The following is a 15,485-nucleotide window of genomic DNA, read 5'->3' as shown; positions in this document are numbered from 1 at the left end:
TATTAGTAACAGACAATATCATTTGAATTTTCCGTTGTTACATGTTTCTCAATCCCCATTGTGGCACCTGAAACAATACACAGTAATCCGCCCTTATCAAACATGGCCCCAACGAGCTCAACGGCTCTTGGCAAGCAGCCAATCCGACAGCTGATTCCAAACTTCCTGAACGTCCCCCGGAAAGTAATGCGCGCGGCTATTGGCTGAGAGGTTCTCCAATAGCCGGGGGTGTGTTTGAGTCATGCCAGCAACCAGCGTACACAGTGGGGAGTCCGGGAAGTTGTGAGGAGAGGATGCTCGGGGCCGGTGCTGGGACTGGAGGCTGACAGAGCGCGGGACCCGGGGCCCCTGAATGAGAGTGGAAGCCATGAACCTGGGGTGAGTGAGAGATTCCCGTCCTTCACACACCGGCTCTCTGTGAGGGATTTTTATGGCTGAATCGTTCCATCTGTGTGCCGCACACCGATCTGTCAGTGCTGCCAGCTCAGCAGATATGGCCCTGTGAGGGGTGAGGGGGCAGCTATGGGTATTATAGCTTCCTGCAGGGGATTTATTGGTGTATATAACCTATGCTGGGCCCCATAGTCAGGAATTAGAGTTTGGTCTGGCCTATAAATAATGATAAATGCTCCAGGTATTATTGGGCAGAATGGTGCCACATCCCTGATGTCAGTGGTAGGAGCGGTGCGGCATCCTTGGTGCCGGAAGTCGCAGTGCTGCCCCATTGTTGGTGTTGAAGGTAGGAGAGGTTCAGGCCTCGGGTTTTAGGGATTCCATTTGGTTTGTGGCGGCTGGCACTGTTCCCTTACACGGCTGTCTGCACATCTGGTGGCAGTAAGCGGTACTTGTAGCGCCCCCCTCAGGCAGCGGCTCACTGACACGAGGAAGCTGTAACCACACTGCAACCTCACCGCCAGTCTGAACATAGTGGTGGAAGCGCTTCCTTGGTGTCAGAAGAATGAATAGTGCGGCGTGCCAGTTGCGGGAGTATTGTCATGTCCCTGGTTGCGGGAGTGGTGCCATATTCTTGGTTGCACCGCTTTCGCAACCTATTCCGGGGACGCGTCATCAGTTCACTGACACGACGAAGCTGTAACCGCATTGCCACCTCACCGCCAGTCAGAGTATAGTGGTGGAAGTGCTTCCTTGGCGTCAGAGGAATGAGCAGTGCCGCTGGCGGGAGTGGTGCAGTGTCCCTGGTTGCACTGCTTCCGCGACTGGCCCCGGGTTACGCATCCCTCTGAGGCGTCAGTTCACTGACAGCTGTAACCGCATTGCCACCTCACCGCCAGTCAGAGTATAGTGGTGGAAGTGCTTCCTTGGCGTCAGAGGAATGAGCAGTGCTGCTTCCCTGGTGCCGCGTCCCTGGTTGCACCGCTTCCGCGACCGGCCCCGGGTACGCATCCCTCTGAGGCGTCAGTTCACTGACAGCTGTAACCGCATTGCCACCTCACCGCCAGTCTGAACATAGTGGTTCCTTGGTGTCAGAGGAATGAATAGTGCCGCATCCCCGGTGCCAATTGTGGGAGCGTTGTTGCATCCCTGATGCCGGTCCACTGCCCACTACTTCCCATTATTAGTTCGGGAGAGGTTATCCCATGCAGTGAGACATTGAATAAGACGACCATATACGCTGTGTATATTTTGCTGTGTCGTTTTGTTCTTCTAGATCCACAGTGACCAGGAAATGCTATCAATGTGTATTAAATATATCAGATTTTATGTACTGTTGCATGTGTTTGTGTATATTTGAGCCGTTCCATTGTGAAAGATAAATCGGTTTGGAATGCATACTATGTGTTGTATCAAAGTAAATCTTTTAATCTGATTTTATGTTACATTTCCTGGTCCCTTTATTGATATGATAAAAAATTCTACGTAGAATCTTTTTGTTTTCGTTTGCTGGGTGTTTTTGTACATCTCTGTGCAATGCATGCAGAATATGGCTATTAGGAGGAGCCAGCAAGGTGCTGTATATAGCTTCCTGAAAACATCACATCACCCTGTTTATGTTTAATGCTTTTTTTTTGTGTTAATGGTAAACTTTTTTCAGATCTGCTTTTTTTTTGAATCAGTGACGTAGCCCTGCCTATCTCCTGTGCATATTCAAAGCACCATAGAGATTTATATGTCCCAAATCTAAACTATTTGTTAGCTTTGCATGGGATTTATGGTGGATAAGTAGATAACTCTTCATCTGGGAAGAACCTGTTCTTGATTATTTGTCTGTTTAGTTTAAAGTGCCAGGGGTTGTGCCAGGCACTTAGTGTTTGTAAAGCGTACCTGGATATCTGTGTTATGCAGGGATCCACTGGGGAGACTTTTACTTACTAAGTATTCAGAATTTTAAATGCTACTGAAATGTAACTTTTATAATTGCTGACCCTCCATGTTTTTATTTTGCAGGGATGGATTGAAGCTTGAAACGCAGATATTGAACGGCAAAACCAAGTTGATCTTGGCCCCATATGGTATGGTTTACATTGTACAGAAATGTCTAATAAAACATGGTAATTACACACTATTTGTCTTGATTGTTGACTTAAATTTTTGTCTTACAGATGTACAGGAGAAGTCAAGTAAACAGGTATGCTGATTTGTTCTGCATGACATTTCATTCAGGTGGTTGTGAATGTTTTTAGTGTATAAACCAGAGGCTGTTCCTACTCTTAGTATTTTTCTAGCAATGCAAAGTAGACTTTAGCTAAATGTAAAATATGGGTTCAGGTTTACAGATTGGTGTCCACACACTTTACAGCTGTGTGAATGTGAGAATGTTATGTAGTGTGTAACTATGAATCAGTTCTGTGACATAAGCATGGCTGACATTGTTTAACCCCCCTAGCATTCTAATTCTGTCAGTATTTTCATTAAAAAAAGCGTTAAATTTTTTGCATGGAATTTTATTTTACATTGTAGGCCTATAATTCTTAGGCATAACTCACCGAAATATGTCCAATATTTAATAAATGTAATAATACATTTAAAAAAAAACACAGAAATCTGTTAAATACAGAAACCTGTAATATAACTGTACAGTAGCATGTATAATTAATATATATATATATATATATATATATATATATATATATATATATATATATATATATGATTTCTTTGTATTGGACTCAATACAGCTATTTTGTATTGAATCCAATACAAAATTATTTGAATTTCTCGCCGCTCCTCCCGCTGGCACATGCACCAACGTCACCGGGAAACCCTGGAGAACGTCTCTGCATTCGCTAGCTGAAGATCGAAGAAAGAAGATGTGTCCTGAGGACCTGCAGGACGCCGGGGGACGCTAACTGAACAAGGTAAGTGTTTTTTTTATGTTTTTAGCAACCCCAAGTGTGACTCGGGATTACCGCTTTTAGCATGTAAAATCCACCCCGAGTCATACTTGGGATTACCGCTGGGTGGGTTAAATTAACTGCTGGTAAGGATAGCTATGATAGTTTATTTACATGTATTGCTGTGCTAGTAATTGGACTGTTGATATTTACGTCAGCCTGTAGGAAACCATCATTTTACTGTGAATTAGATGCATTGATGTTGGGCAAACTTTAGGGAGACCCTATCACCAGATCATTTATTTAAGCAACATGCTTCCCATGAGATATATGAACTAGCTTTTATTATGAACATAAGTCCCCATATACAAAAACTCTAGGTGGGTAGACCACCTCCCACAAGTAACAAATAGACAAAAACCTTCAAACACCCAAACCATGGGGTTGAAAAAAGCAGGGAAATTTGTTGCATATCAAAATTAAAACAGGCGTCCACTTGGTGATGCCCAGCCGGCATCTGCGCCACCCCCCCCCCCCCCCCCTCCGGCCTCACATCTTAGTGTGTGAATGTTGGAGACCCGAGGCTAGGGTATGCAGATGCCGGTTGGGCATGCTTTCTGTGTGCAGGCGTGCGTCGGGGGGCAGGACTGGTGGGAAATTTTTATATGTCAAATGTACCTCATTGATATTTAAAAATACAAAAAAAATCATACCGCTAGGGAGGTTAAATTAGTGATGAAGATTTGCTTGGATGCAGCCAAAAAACTTTTGTTGTGGAAACACCGATAGTGCTAATGTTCAAGAGGATTCACACAGCAAGGAGAGTTCACAATTTGACGAAGGTCAGACCACTCCTAGGGTTGTTTTGTGTTAGGTGGGACTTCTTGCACAAGTGAACAAAAAGGGGCAGAGATTTTCTCCTCTAATTGCAAAGGAGAAAAGACTGTTGGACTATGAGGTGTAACAATTTTAATTGCTCCAGGCTCTGCGGCACCATGGTGCTCCTTTATGGTATTCAGCTTTGCTTCTTTCCCTGGTAGCCATTTATGTACAGAGGTAAGGGGAAGGATAGAGATTCTGGGTCAGCAAAGAGTAATTAGATATTCTAGAAGAGGAGATGTTACAGTCCAAAGGCACATAGCAAGTAAATAAAATTAGTTACACTTTTTTTGGATGGTGATGGTGTCTCTTAAAAGTGACTCGTTGCTGACGAAAAAAAAATCAGCCAAGCTTCAGACAACTTATCTTTTCCTCATTAATGTAATTCTTACCATAAGCCTTACATTATAATAATAAAAAAAGAAGGGAGGAGGGGAGAGGTGAAGGCTACAGGTACCATCATGCCACAAAAAGTCAGCAAAAAGGCATCGATGAGCTACAGTATCCTAGAATCTGAATAAGCTCCGCTTTATGATTTTGAGTCGCTATTCTTTAATGTATTTAATCAAAAGGCAGGATATTGTTGAGTAGAAGGACTTGCAAATGTTAGTTCAGTTTTGTCTTATTTCATCAATTTCTTGACTTGCAGGTGGGGAACAGGGGTAGGACACAAAGAACGGTACTGAAAGTAAAGCAGCAACCCCAAGTTCTTAACGCTGTTCAAAATAACCATGAAAAGACTGAGCAGTCGTTGCCTAAGCCCAGATCTGGAAAGGCCGGAGTGGGTTCTGGGAAACCTTCAACAGATGTTCTCAAGGAACTCGAAAACAAAAAGCACGTTCTTGTTATTCAGCAAAATGCACAGCAGACAAAGGTGGACACTGGAAAAGTCAAACCTGTGCCTAAAAAGTCCTCTAATGTGCCGAAACAAAGACCCCATCAAAAGCCAGTGATCAGTGCTGAAGATCTAAGAGAGAGTTTGGTTTGTCTCACCCAGGAGCAGTTCCAGCAGATTTTAATGACCATCAATCAAAGTAATAAGGAACAGACTGATGACAAAGGTAAGTTTGTCTGAAACAATGATAGTCCAATTTCAAGACCTAAAGCACAATTTATGTTTTAGTGTATGCTGTTAAGGTATCTACATTGTACAGTGTTACAAAATATACCTAGCAGATCCTACAGATCTCCACTTGTCAGGCGTCCTCTTTCTCAATACCTAGCCAGTAAGTTGGTGATGGAGAGAGAACTCCAGTTCCTTTTCCAGCCTTCCTGTGCTGTTTGGATTGAGTGTGTGTGAATTTCAAAACTAGATCCAAAACAAGCTAAGTACATTCTGAAATCTGTGTATTTAACTATTGCCCTGGAGATCAACCTTACCATTCTATTGTCTCATTACAGATATATTTATATGTTGCAAGGTGTTTTAGGTGCCCAGAAATATTGACACTGATTTAAAAAAACAAAACAGCAAAGCCTGGTTTGGTTTTTGCATGTGTACAAGGGTTTCTCTGGGTAGTTGGATTCCCTCCAAAATTTGTTAAATACTTTGCTGGTTAGGTATGACTATAGTAGATACAATAAATCAAAAGCTCCTCCAGCATGGAACTCCAGGCGATTGAAACCGACCCGATCCTTTAATTTTATCTGAAAGATATTTTATTTGTTATAGCCCCACTTTTGCCTTTTTTTTAGCATTTTGTTCACCTGTGCCCCTATTTCTTTTTAGCTATATAGCCTATTAAGAAGGTTTCCATGGTAATGCCTCGATTTATAAGGTTTTTATTTTATTTAATCTTTGTAGACAGAAATAATTTTTTATTTTCAGCTTTTTACAGCTTCTGCTTTGTTTTAGCTGGCTGACTGAACATCTAGGGTTTCCAATTCACTTGCACATCACTTGCTTTCATAAGCTTCCTTTATAGCTTCGCAGTTTAATTACTGTATGGTAATTAAACTGTCACTAACATGGTGCAAATTTGTTTTCTTTCCTATATTCTCAGTAAGTTCAAATTAATTATGTCCTTTTTTTCTGTTCAGGTAAACCGGAGACAGAAGAAGAGAGCATTGCATCACTTTCACATACCAAGGAGGGGGATGCTAATCTTGGTGTAGCTGAGAAAGATGAATCTCTGCCAGTGAATCAACCAAAAGATTTGTATGTCGTCACCTAATATACGGCAACATTGTCCTCTCTTTTTTCTGGGATTGATAATTTATGACTCCTTCATAATAACTTTATTTTAAGATATTAGAGTGTAAATGTATATATTTTTTGTATAGTGATCCCATACGTCTCCTTGGCAATTTAATTGCTGCCTTTTTGACCTTGTTTGTACAGCAGACAATCCTAGTTGTTCTCTGAGTTAAGTGTCCCAGACCTGAGGTAGGGAGTGTCTAATATTTTAACTTTCTCCCTCAGTTCCTCACCAGTGAATAGGCTTTCTACGTAGGCAATAGCTGTCTGCAGGGCTGTCTTGTTAGCTTTGTTTTAGTTCTCCTTTGGACTACAAAGCCCCCTTTTAATGTTATTTACATAAGGAGGTGTTTTATGTAGTCCAACAGGGAGAAACTTAACCTCCCAGGTGGTCTTATTATATCAGGGTTTTTATGCCAAAAGCGGTAAATTGTTTTGCATGGGAATTTGTTGGTGTAATATTGTAGGCCTGTAATTCTTAGGAATAATTCCCAGGTATGATAGTTTGAAACACAAATCATAAATTGTGATATAATAATCAATAATTATAAATAATAATGAAATCATAAAATAACAATTTAATAATTTGCTCAAATCAAAAACACTGAAATTTGTCCAAACAAGGGTACAATATTACTGATAGATTAGTAGACACTGCATATTGGTCTAGTAGACATCCCGGGTATGATAAATTTTGAAACATGGTACAGCACAAAGTCTGATGTCACAATCAGGACAGTAGAACCTCTACTTTCTGATCTTCCTTCCACTGCCATCTCTCTTTGAGCAACAAACCACGCACATCCTTGTAGGTCCTGCCATTTTCTTGGTGGGACGTAGTCCGTGAAGTGACGACCGGTCAGGCGTTCTGGATTGACAATGGCAACAGCACGATGTCCAGGTCTATTCACGGCCATGGATGGTGTTTGATGGTTCATGACAATACATTTGGAAACTTTCCAAATGAAGTCACAATGATTCGCAGGCCTGTCACTTTTTTGTTTGTAGAGAATGTAGGCATTCCACAAGCACTGCTCAACAAGATGCCTGAAGATCTTTTTGTAGTACTTTTTTTGCTGTTTCCCATTGATTGGTAGAATTGGTCGAAACCTCCCATGGTGTTATTATAGCCTATGACTTGTGGCTTGATGACTTCTTTCCCACCTTTTGTGCATCCCATAACAGCGGAGGCACTATGGACTGTACTCATCAGGCACACATCTTTCTTGTCACGCCATCACAGGGCCATCATTTTGCCTTTCTGCCAGGCAACCATTTTCCCCTGTCTTCAGCTTCCTTTTTGGAAATATTGATGGCATGTTGCGCCGTTACGCATCTGTTTTGTGTTGCAGAAGAAATTCAAAGTTCAGGAACAGTCGGTTGTGACACAATAGCCCTAGTTTAGGAATGGCTCAATGAGTGGGAGAACAGAAGATGTTGCCATTCCATAGTTGCTGTATTTTGGGTTGAATTTTGTCCTTTTTCCAATGTATTGGAATGAATTACAAATGAAGCTAGTTGACGATTCACACAGCATGTAGGATTTTACGCCAAATCGTGCTGTCTTTGATGCAATGTATTGTACCCAGTTGAGCCTCCCCTTGTAGGCCATTCGATTTTCATTTATGCCGATGTCTTTTGCTGGAACAAAGGTCTGTTGGACATTTTTAAGAATCATTTGAGATACTTCCCAAATTTTCTTGCATTTTGTTGCAGGATGAGTAGTTTCATCAATTTTATTGTTGTTTGCGAAGTGTGAATATTTCATGATTAGGGAAAATCTGTACTCTGGCATGACTGTGCCAAAAAATGGAGTGGCAAGTAATTTATTGGTAGACCAATCTGTCACTGTCTAATGGCAAGTTTCCTGGTGAATCACTATCGCCCGATTCCAAAAGTTACTCCAAATCACTATTGCTGCTTTCTAGCTGTTCGGAAACCGCTTATGCGCTGGCGAGATGCCAAGGTCGGAGACAAGTGTTCAAAAAAGAAAATGAAAAGTTCAAGCAAAGGTCAGGGCTGGTAGTGGACAAACTGTAAATCAGGGCACTGGACAAAGCTGTTAGATGCACTAATAGATATACTCTATTATATTTCACTGTGATCAATGTTCTTAAAGCAGATTACAATGTAATCTGTTTTTAAATTTCCCCCAGGCCACGCCTCCCCAGCGTACCGACGCTTTATGCATCACATCGATCAAGCCGAGGATGTGATGCAGAAGCCTCCCGGGGACGGCTGGAGGACGCTGCTGGATCGTGGGGAGCAGGTAGGATTTTTTTTTTTTTTAATGCTACCCCGACTGTGGCTCGGGGTAACCGCTTTTGGTCTATAAAATTCAACCTGAGCCACACTCAGGACCGCCAGCGGGGTTAAGCAAGGCCAGTAACACTTTTCAATGTTGCTTTCAGTGCAGTTCAGTGCTCCATGGAAGCACTGTAAGCTCAGATCAGAAAAAAAGGCACTCACTGGATCTCTGGCAGAATTAGTGGCAGAATAAACAGATACTTTTTTTGTGTTTGTGGAATTTTGTGGGGGAACAAAATATGAGGAAATGTGCCAGCTACTGCTTAAAAATTGTTTTTTTTTTTTTTCCATTTAAGGCCACCTTTCAAGCAAGTGCAATTTGCCTTTTATTGTTTCTTACTCTGTTTTGGTATTTATCTAGGCAAACAAGAAATTTGTTCAGTACTCTTGGGGAACGTGAGGAAGACAAAAGTTTGCAGGAGGCAAGGAAGGCTCAGTGGAAGCGTGAGCTAGGTACGTAACCTTGCCTTACCCTCCTTGTTACCATAGCAGGATCTCTGTTGAGCTGTGTACATAGGAAAGAACACTGCTAATTTCAATCACAGACTGACTCTTTGTCTAAGATGAAAACAAACAAAAATCTTGCTTCTTCTTCCTTAGAATCAATATATAACCTTATAAATCTATTTATATACGGTCTGTCTGCCTGTCTATTATTCTGAAACAGTTATGGTCAAAGATGCTGAACTTTCTTTGTATGAGGATCCTAATTGCAGCCCCTGACATCACAAAAGGGCCACACATAAAATTTGTTAATTGTAATACTGCAGAAAATGTCAGAGACCGCAGACAGGAGTTGTTGGGGACTGGGGACATGCTAAGCAGACAGACTGTAGGCATAATGAATGAGACTGCTACAAACCACATTTCTGCACCTAACATGCCGCATAAAAATTAATCGTGTAGCAGTAAAATCTCTTATTAAAGGTAAAAAAAAATTTAAAAACAAAAAGTAGGACAGCACCAAAGGGTAAAATAGTATACAAGGAATAAACAATGCCATTTAACCACTAGAACCTAAAAAATATTTTTTCACTGGAGCAAGTAAACGCTTAGGTTAGGTGAACAAAGATTTGTCTACAGAGGCTCTTGGGGCAACACAATAATAACCTTAGAAACCAAGTAAAGTAAACCAAAGTAAAGAAACCAAGTAAGAGCTTTGGTCCTCTGTAATGCTTCTGTGGTCATAGTAAAGTGATTTGAACATTACCTCTTCATGATATCTGTTTGCAGACAGCGATAAAGTATCTTTAACTCTCATGGTGTATCAAGGGTTAATAGAACCCGATGAAGTTTAATAGACTTTTAATATCCAACTGTCACCTGAAAGTATTCTTGACTTTCAGTATAGGTCATTATTTCAGGGGAAGGAAGCTTTTTCATTACAGGTATATTTTAATTACCTTTGTGAACATGGGATTAGTTTCTCTCTGCCAAATCTCTGAAGAATTACTAATTCTATTTCCTATCTTCAATTATGAAACTGAGTTAATGTGTCTTGATATGCTAAAACTAGATATAATTAATGTGGTAGTAGTAATAATTAATTTGTCCTTTTCTTAAGGTTGATACTGATAACAAGTAAGTTAAAGACATAAATATGTTTTTATAAAAGCAGCTGTTCATCCTTCACTTTACAGTTAATCTGAAAGACGGAATACTCAACAGCCTCAATTTTTTAGATCACAGAGCTCAGTAACTCAAGAATAAATTCACACACGTAGCTAATCTATGCAGTAGGGCATGGAGAACCTGAAACAGTTTTTGATATATCATCCAAAAACCCAAAACCTATATTGCTGTTCTCAAGAAATATAAAATTATTTTTACAAGTGAGGGCATTGGGAGCACTGAAACAGTGTATTAAGGTATTACAATTTCTAAATATAATGTTTTGGTGGGGCACACTAGCAAAACTTAGTTTTACCTTTTAGAATGCAACAATATGAATATAGGATATCAGTCTGTACAAATATACATTATTTGCATGTTTTATTGGAAAATAAAAATCTTACTGGTGCTCCTCGTCTTTGCTTTCCTGTAGATGAACAAGTGGCTTTAAAGAAGAAACTGAAAGAGGCTGATCAAGAAAGAATTGTTTCCAGGCATCGGGAAGGGATAGAGTCTTCTGTTTCAGAAAGGACACCTTATTCTGATTTGCCAAAAGTAAGAATTCCATTAAACATATTATCAGGTACTTACCTGAATTCAGTGAACTTTGAGGATAAATAGCTTCATATTGCTTATTTTAACCCCCCTAGCATTCTAATTCCGTCTAATTTTCCATGCAAAAATCTGTTAAAAAAAAAAAAAAATAGTTAAACATGTAATGTAAGTTTACAGTAGTGTGTGTGTGTGTGTATATATATATATATATATATATATATATATATATATATATATACACACACACGTCACTGGGAAATCCCGGAGATTATCTCTGCATTGCGCGGCTGAAGATCAAAGAAGACAAACGTGTCCCCAGGACCAGCAGGGCGACGGGGGACAACGGAGCAAGGTAACTATTTTTTTTTTTTTTTTTTTTTTTTTTCCTTTCCTTAGTGTGAGGCAAATCCTTCCCCAACTGTAGCTTGGGATTACCGCTATTTGCAGGTAAAATCCACCCCAAGTCACACTTGGGAATACCGCTAGGGGGGTTAATGCAGATTGCAAAAAAATAAAAACGGCTAAACCTTCCCCAACTGTGACTTGGGATTACCGCTATTTGCAGGTAAAATCCACCCCAAGTCACACTTGGGAATACCGCTAGGGGGGTTAATGCAGATTGCAAAAAAATAAAAACCCAATTTCTTTGGGTACACAAAAGTTGTCATATAAACTTCTGTTTAGTAACTTTACATTTTACAGCATTTCATTGATTCTTGCTCCTCTCTCTGCGCCGGTCGCAAAGGTGGTAAAGAATGAATGAGAGCCCAAAGCCTCATTCACACAATTTCTAACAACTTTAGTAGTAAGCTGTTTCCTTTTATATTGGAAGTCCCCTTTTAATCTGGCATTCAAAAAGTTCCAAAATATGATTTAATCTCTTTATGTTTAATAAAACACAATTTTTTTCATATGCACCCAGTTTAGGCAGCATTGTCTTTATTTAGGCATCTTATAATTTCTAGTAAGCAGACTTGGGGAGAAATTGTCGGAACTCTTGGATGGCCAGGGTTCTGTTTATTGATGGCAGTCTATCTAACACTGTAAGCAAGGAAGCTCAGGTGATAACCATGCACTGCTGCTACTTCAATTTAGCTTAGGAGAACCTTTTTTAAGAGATTTACCTGTAAATGTTGCCTTTTTTCTAGAATACACCTCTGAATGATTACAGTACTCCAGATTCCATGTTTAAGACACCCACTGGCACAGAGACAACAGACTACTCACCTGTTGAAAGAGCATCGAGTTTTAGTTCTCCAGAGCTCCCTGCTGCGATCCGGAGTGCATTTGTTCTGGGGGTATGTTGACATTCATTTTTCTACTATATGTATAATGGGAAGTTTTGGTTTATAATCATTTCCAAATTAGTTTTTGTTAAAATAATCTTCCATTTTGTAAGGGTAAATAACCCTGCACACCTAAAGACACTGAGAAGACAGTAGTAGTACCGGGACCACCGGTAGTTCTGGGGTAATTCATAGCACTGGTGCATTTGGGTCACTGTTGGCAGGTCACCTCTCTAGTGCTATTACAAGGAGGTTGGTGTGACAATGACTGGTCACACCTTTACTAGCCTGCAGCCACCACCTGACTGTTCTGTGTTCTATGTTTCCAAACTGTTTATTGTATATTTCAGGAAGCATCACCACTGGAGCATCCTTTTAGCGCTGTCAAGCGGCAACAGCAAAAAAAGTGGCTGGAAGAGCTGAACAAGCAAAGAGAAGAAATTGCGCTGCGCAAAATGCAAGAGAAGCAAAAGATACAGGAGGTGTGTATATAAATTGATTAGAAACAGAAAAACTGCTAGCTGCTCTTTTTTCCATTTTTAGCTAGTGAGAAAATCACACTTTGGGGTCTATTTAAAAATGATTAATTGTGCAATAAATGGAATGTTAAACGGAATCCTGTAAAAGTCATCTGTTATAAAAATTCATCTTGGGGAATGCAGGACAGAGGAAGGCAGAGGGATAAAAAGCTGTGTTCAACAGGAATTTTAAAAGATAGTTAAAAAACTAAACTGATGACATTGACAGATGTTTAGGATAAAGGTCTAAACTTCATTGAAGGAGAGCCACACATTGAAGTGTAAAAAAAAGATATAAAATAATCATCATCGAGCAGTGCGGAAAATTTAAAGTTTAGGGTTCAGGGGAAAGAGAAGTTGGCGGCAGCAAAAAATCATATTGACTTACCTTCCAGGAAATTACAGCCTGTTTACTGGTTGGTGTTAGTGTGCATTTTGGCACTTGCTGGGCTTACGTGTAGTTCTGATGGATCCAAGCTGACAATTTTTTGCAGCAATTTCTTGTTTGTTAGTGAAAGTTAGATTTGTGGTGATTTACATTCTCTTTACCATCCCACTTACCAGAAAGCAATAGAGGCTCAGGTTGAAGAAAAGCGCAAGCAGAAACAGCTGGAAGATGAACAAAGACGGCGAGAGGAGCAGGAGGAAGAACAGCGGCTGGCAAGAGAACGGGAACAGATACAGAAGCAGTATGAAGAAGATACATATCGACAGAAACAAAAAGAGGTATGTGACTCCATTTTCCTTTCCAGCAATATCTGTCAGGGATTCTCTACAGGCAACTGGATATGCTGCAGCCACCCAAACTATGTTCCATTTGAATACACCACTGCAACTTCCAGAATATCATTTCAATTTCACAGTGGAAGTAAATGTTAAAAAAAAATGCACGGGCGCAAGATCGAGTGACGTAGCCTGCTGTAAAGGAGAAAGTGCATGAGTGATATTAGCATTTACTTTCACCTCCATGTAGGAAAATGTCCACAGCAATAATTCAGAATAGCAATTTTACTTCCCTTTTATGTAAAGTAAAACTCTTTGTGATAGGTCAGCTTTAACACCCAATCTTGGTATTTTTTTAAAATAAAGACCAGCTTGTCTGTAGTTTATTACCTGACTTTGATTGTACACAATGCTTTATGCTGACGCTGCATCAAAAGAATTAAACATGGGGAACGGTCACACCTGGCAACAAAACAAATACATTTTATTTCTATAGTCATTACACACCTATGGTATGCAGGTATCCACACCAGTGAAAAGAGTGGGGAAATGAAACAAATTTTATATTACAGGAGGTTTTAAGCTTGAAGACCCGGGAACTGTATCAGAGCATGCAGAGGGCACAGGAGGAGGCTCAGCGGCTGAAGCAGGAGCAACGAATGCGCCATTTAATGCAGAAAGGACATGATATATCCAACCTCCAGAAGAATACAGCAGGTTAATGTTGTTCTGTGTGTCTACTTACATTCTATTGTTACAGAATGATTGCTCAGATCTTGCAAAACAGGTTTGATTCCTGTATATGTATTTTCACACAAGAAGTTTTTGGTTTCTAAAATGTTGGAATCATATATAAACTTAATATCTGTTTTTCATCCTGTGTAGAAAATGCTGAAATCTGGCTACATCTCCTTAATGCTAATTTTACTATTGTGTATCCCACTTGTAAAGTTTGTGTTTGGGTAATTTTTCACATAATTTGCTCAGTACTAATCTTTAATCTTTATTCAGGTGAAGCAGTTTCTCCTGATCTTGCTGGTCACACCCCTGATGTTGTACCAGAGGGTTCTCGGAGCAGGGCCAACAGTGTTATGAAACCAAGTGTTACATCGTTATTATCTCCTAGGAGAGACACAGCAGTTCAGACAGGTAGTGTTTTTTTCTTTATTATGTGGAAGATGAGAACAATTTAAGTAAATTCTGCATGCATGTTAAGCATGAAAAAACTGTTTTTAAGCTACCACCCCTGTAAAGTATACAGCACAGAAATAAGACGATGTAAACAAGCTTACAAACCCAAAAACAATTGTGTGCATGTATTTTAGTTACTCCTGGCTGTGTATTTAAAGAGATCATCTCCTCTATAACTTCTATACCTGTCAGTACTGTGGCCCTTTACCCTCATGGTTTGCCCCATTAACTTATAAAGTAAAAATCCTAGGGTGTCATTACTCTAAAAATGATGAGCTGCAATAGTTTTCAAAATGTCTATTAACAATTATAGGTATCATAGTTTTTCTGCACTTCATAAGCTAAAGCAATATTGAGGCTTACATTATGTTTATTATATATATTATGTTAGCGTAACTAGATCTAGTATTTTCTGTTTAGCAGAAAATGTTCGTACAATAAAATTTTCACTAAAAATAAAAATTTGGTAATATCAACTAATAAACTGATTTTTAGAGCATATAACATAATTTCTGTAAAGCTATTGCATTTGCTTACATAAACAAAAAAAAAAGTTAGCTTTAGCCTTTTCATGACCAGAAATCATCAGTGCCTAAAAGCTCAGTCCCAATTGGGCAGACATCAGTAATTTAACAATAACACATTAAATATATAAAAATGATTTAAGGAGTGCAAAAAGTACAGCCTTTTTTGCTACACTAAAAAAAACCCTTTTTTTATGCTGACAAATGTACAAACAATTTAAAAATAAAATTATTGATGTCAAATGAGCTCTTTAAATTTCATCAGTTGGCCTGATTTATTAAAGCTCCGATGAAGGTGTATCCTCTCCAGCCTTGGAGAGCTTTAATAAATTAGGCCCATTGATGGAAGAAGATAAAATAGTAGATAAATCTTGAGTTTATTATTAGGCTGAAGATAAATG

General features: G+C 39.5%; 1 protein-coding gene across 1 annotated transcript in view; it reads left to right on the top strand.

The window, feature by feature from the left end:
* Positions 1 to 234: 234 nt before the first annotated feature.
* Positions 235 to 15,485, top strand: part of CCDC66 (coiled-coil domain containing 66) — a gene marked incomplete in the record, with an annotated part of 20,735 nt that continues 5,484 nt past the window's right edge. The window contains 12 exon segments of the mRNA XM_072421223.1: positions 235 to 378; positions 2,407 to 2,471; positions 2,562 to 2,587; positions 4,822 to 5,233; positions 6,213 to 6,330; positions 9,038 to 9,129; positions 10,721 to 10,842; positions 11,991 to 12,140; positions 12,479 to 12,610; positions 13,169 to 13,372; positions 13,942 to 14,086; positions 14,381 to 14,518. Of these exon segments, the coding sequence (XP_072277324.1) occupies positions 353 to 378; positions 2,407 to 2,471; positions 2,562 to 2,587; positions 4,822 to 5,233; positions 6,213 to 6,330; positions 9,038 to 9,129; positions 10,721 to 10,842; positions 11,991 to 12,140; positions 12,479 to 12,610; positions 13,169 to 13,372; positions 13,942 to 14,086; positions 14,381 to 14,518 (1,630 nt within the window).

Source organism: Pyxicephalus adspersus, chromosome 8 (genome assembly GCF_032062135.1).
Source record: "Pyxicephalus adspersus chromosome 8, UCB_Pads_2.0, whole genome shotgun sequence".
NCBI classification, from domain to species: Eukaryota; Metazoa; Chordata; class Amphibia; order Anura; family Pyxicephalidae; genus Pyxicephalus; species Pyxicephalus adspersus.
Note: the sequence above shows the minus strand (reverse complement) of the source record. Positions and strands in the feature narration are given on the sequence as shown.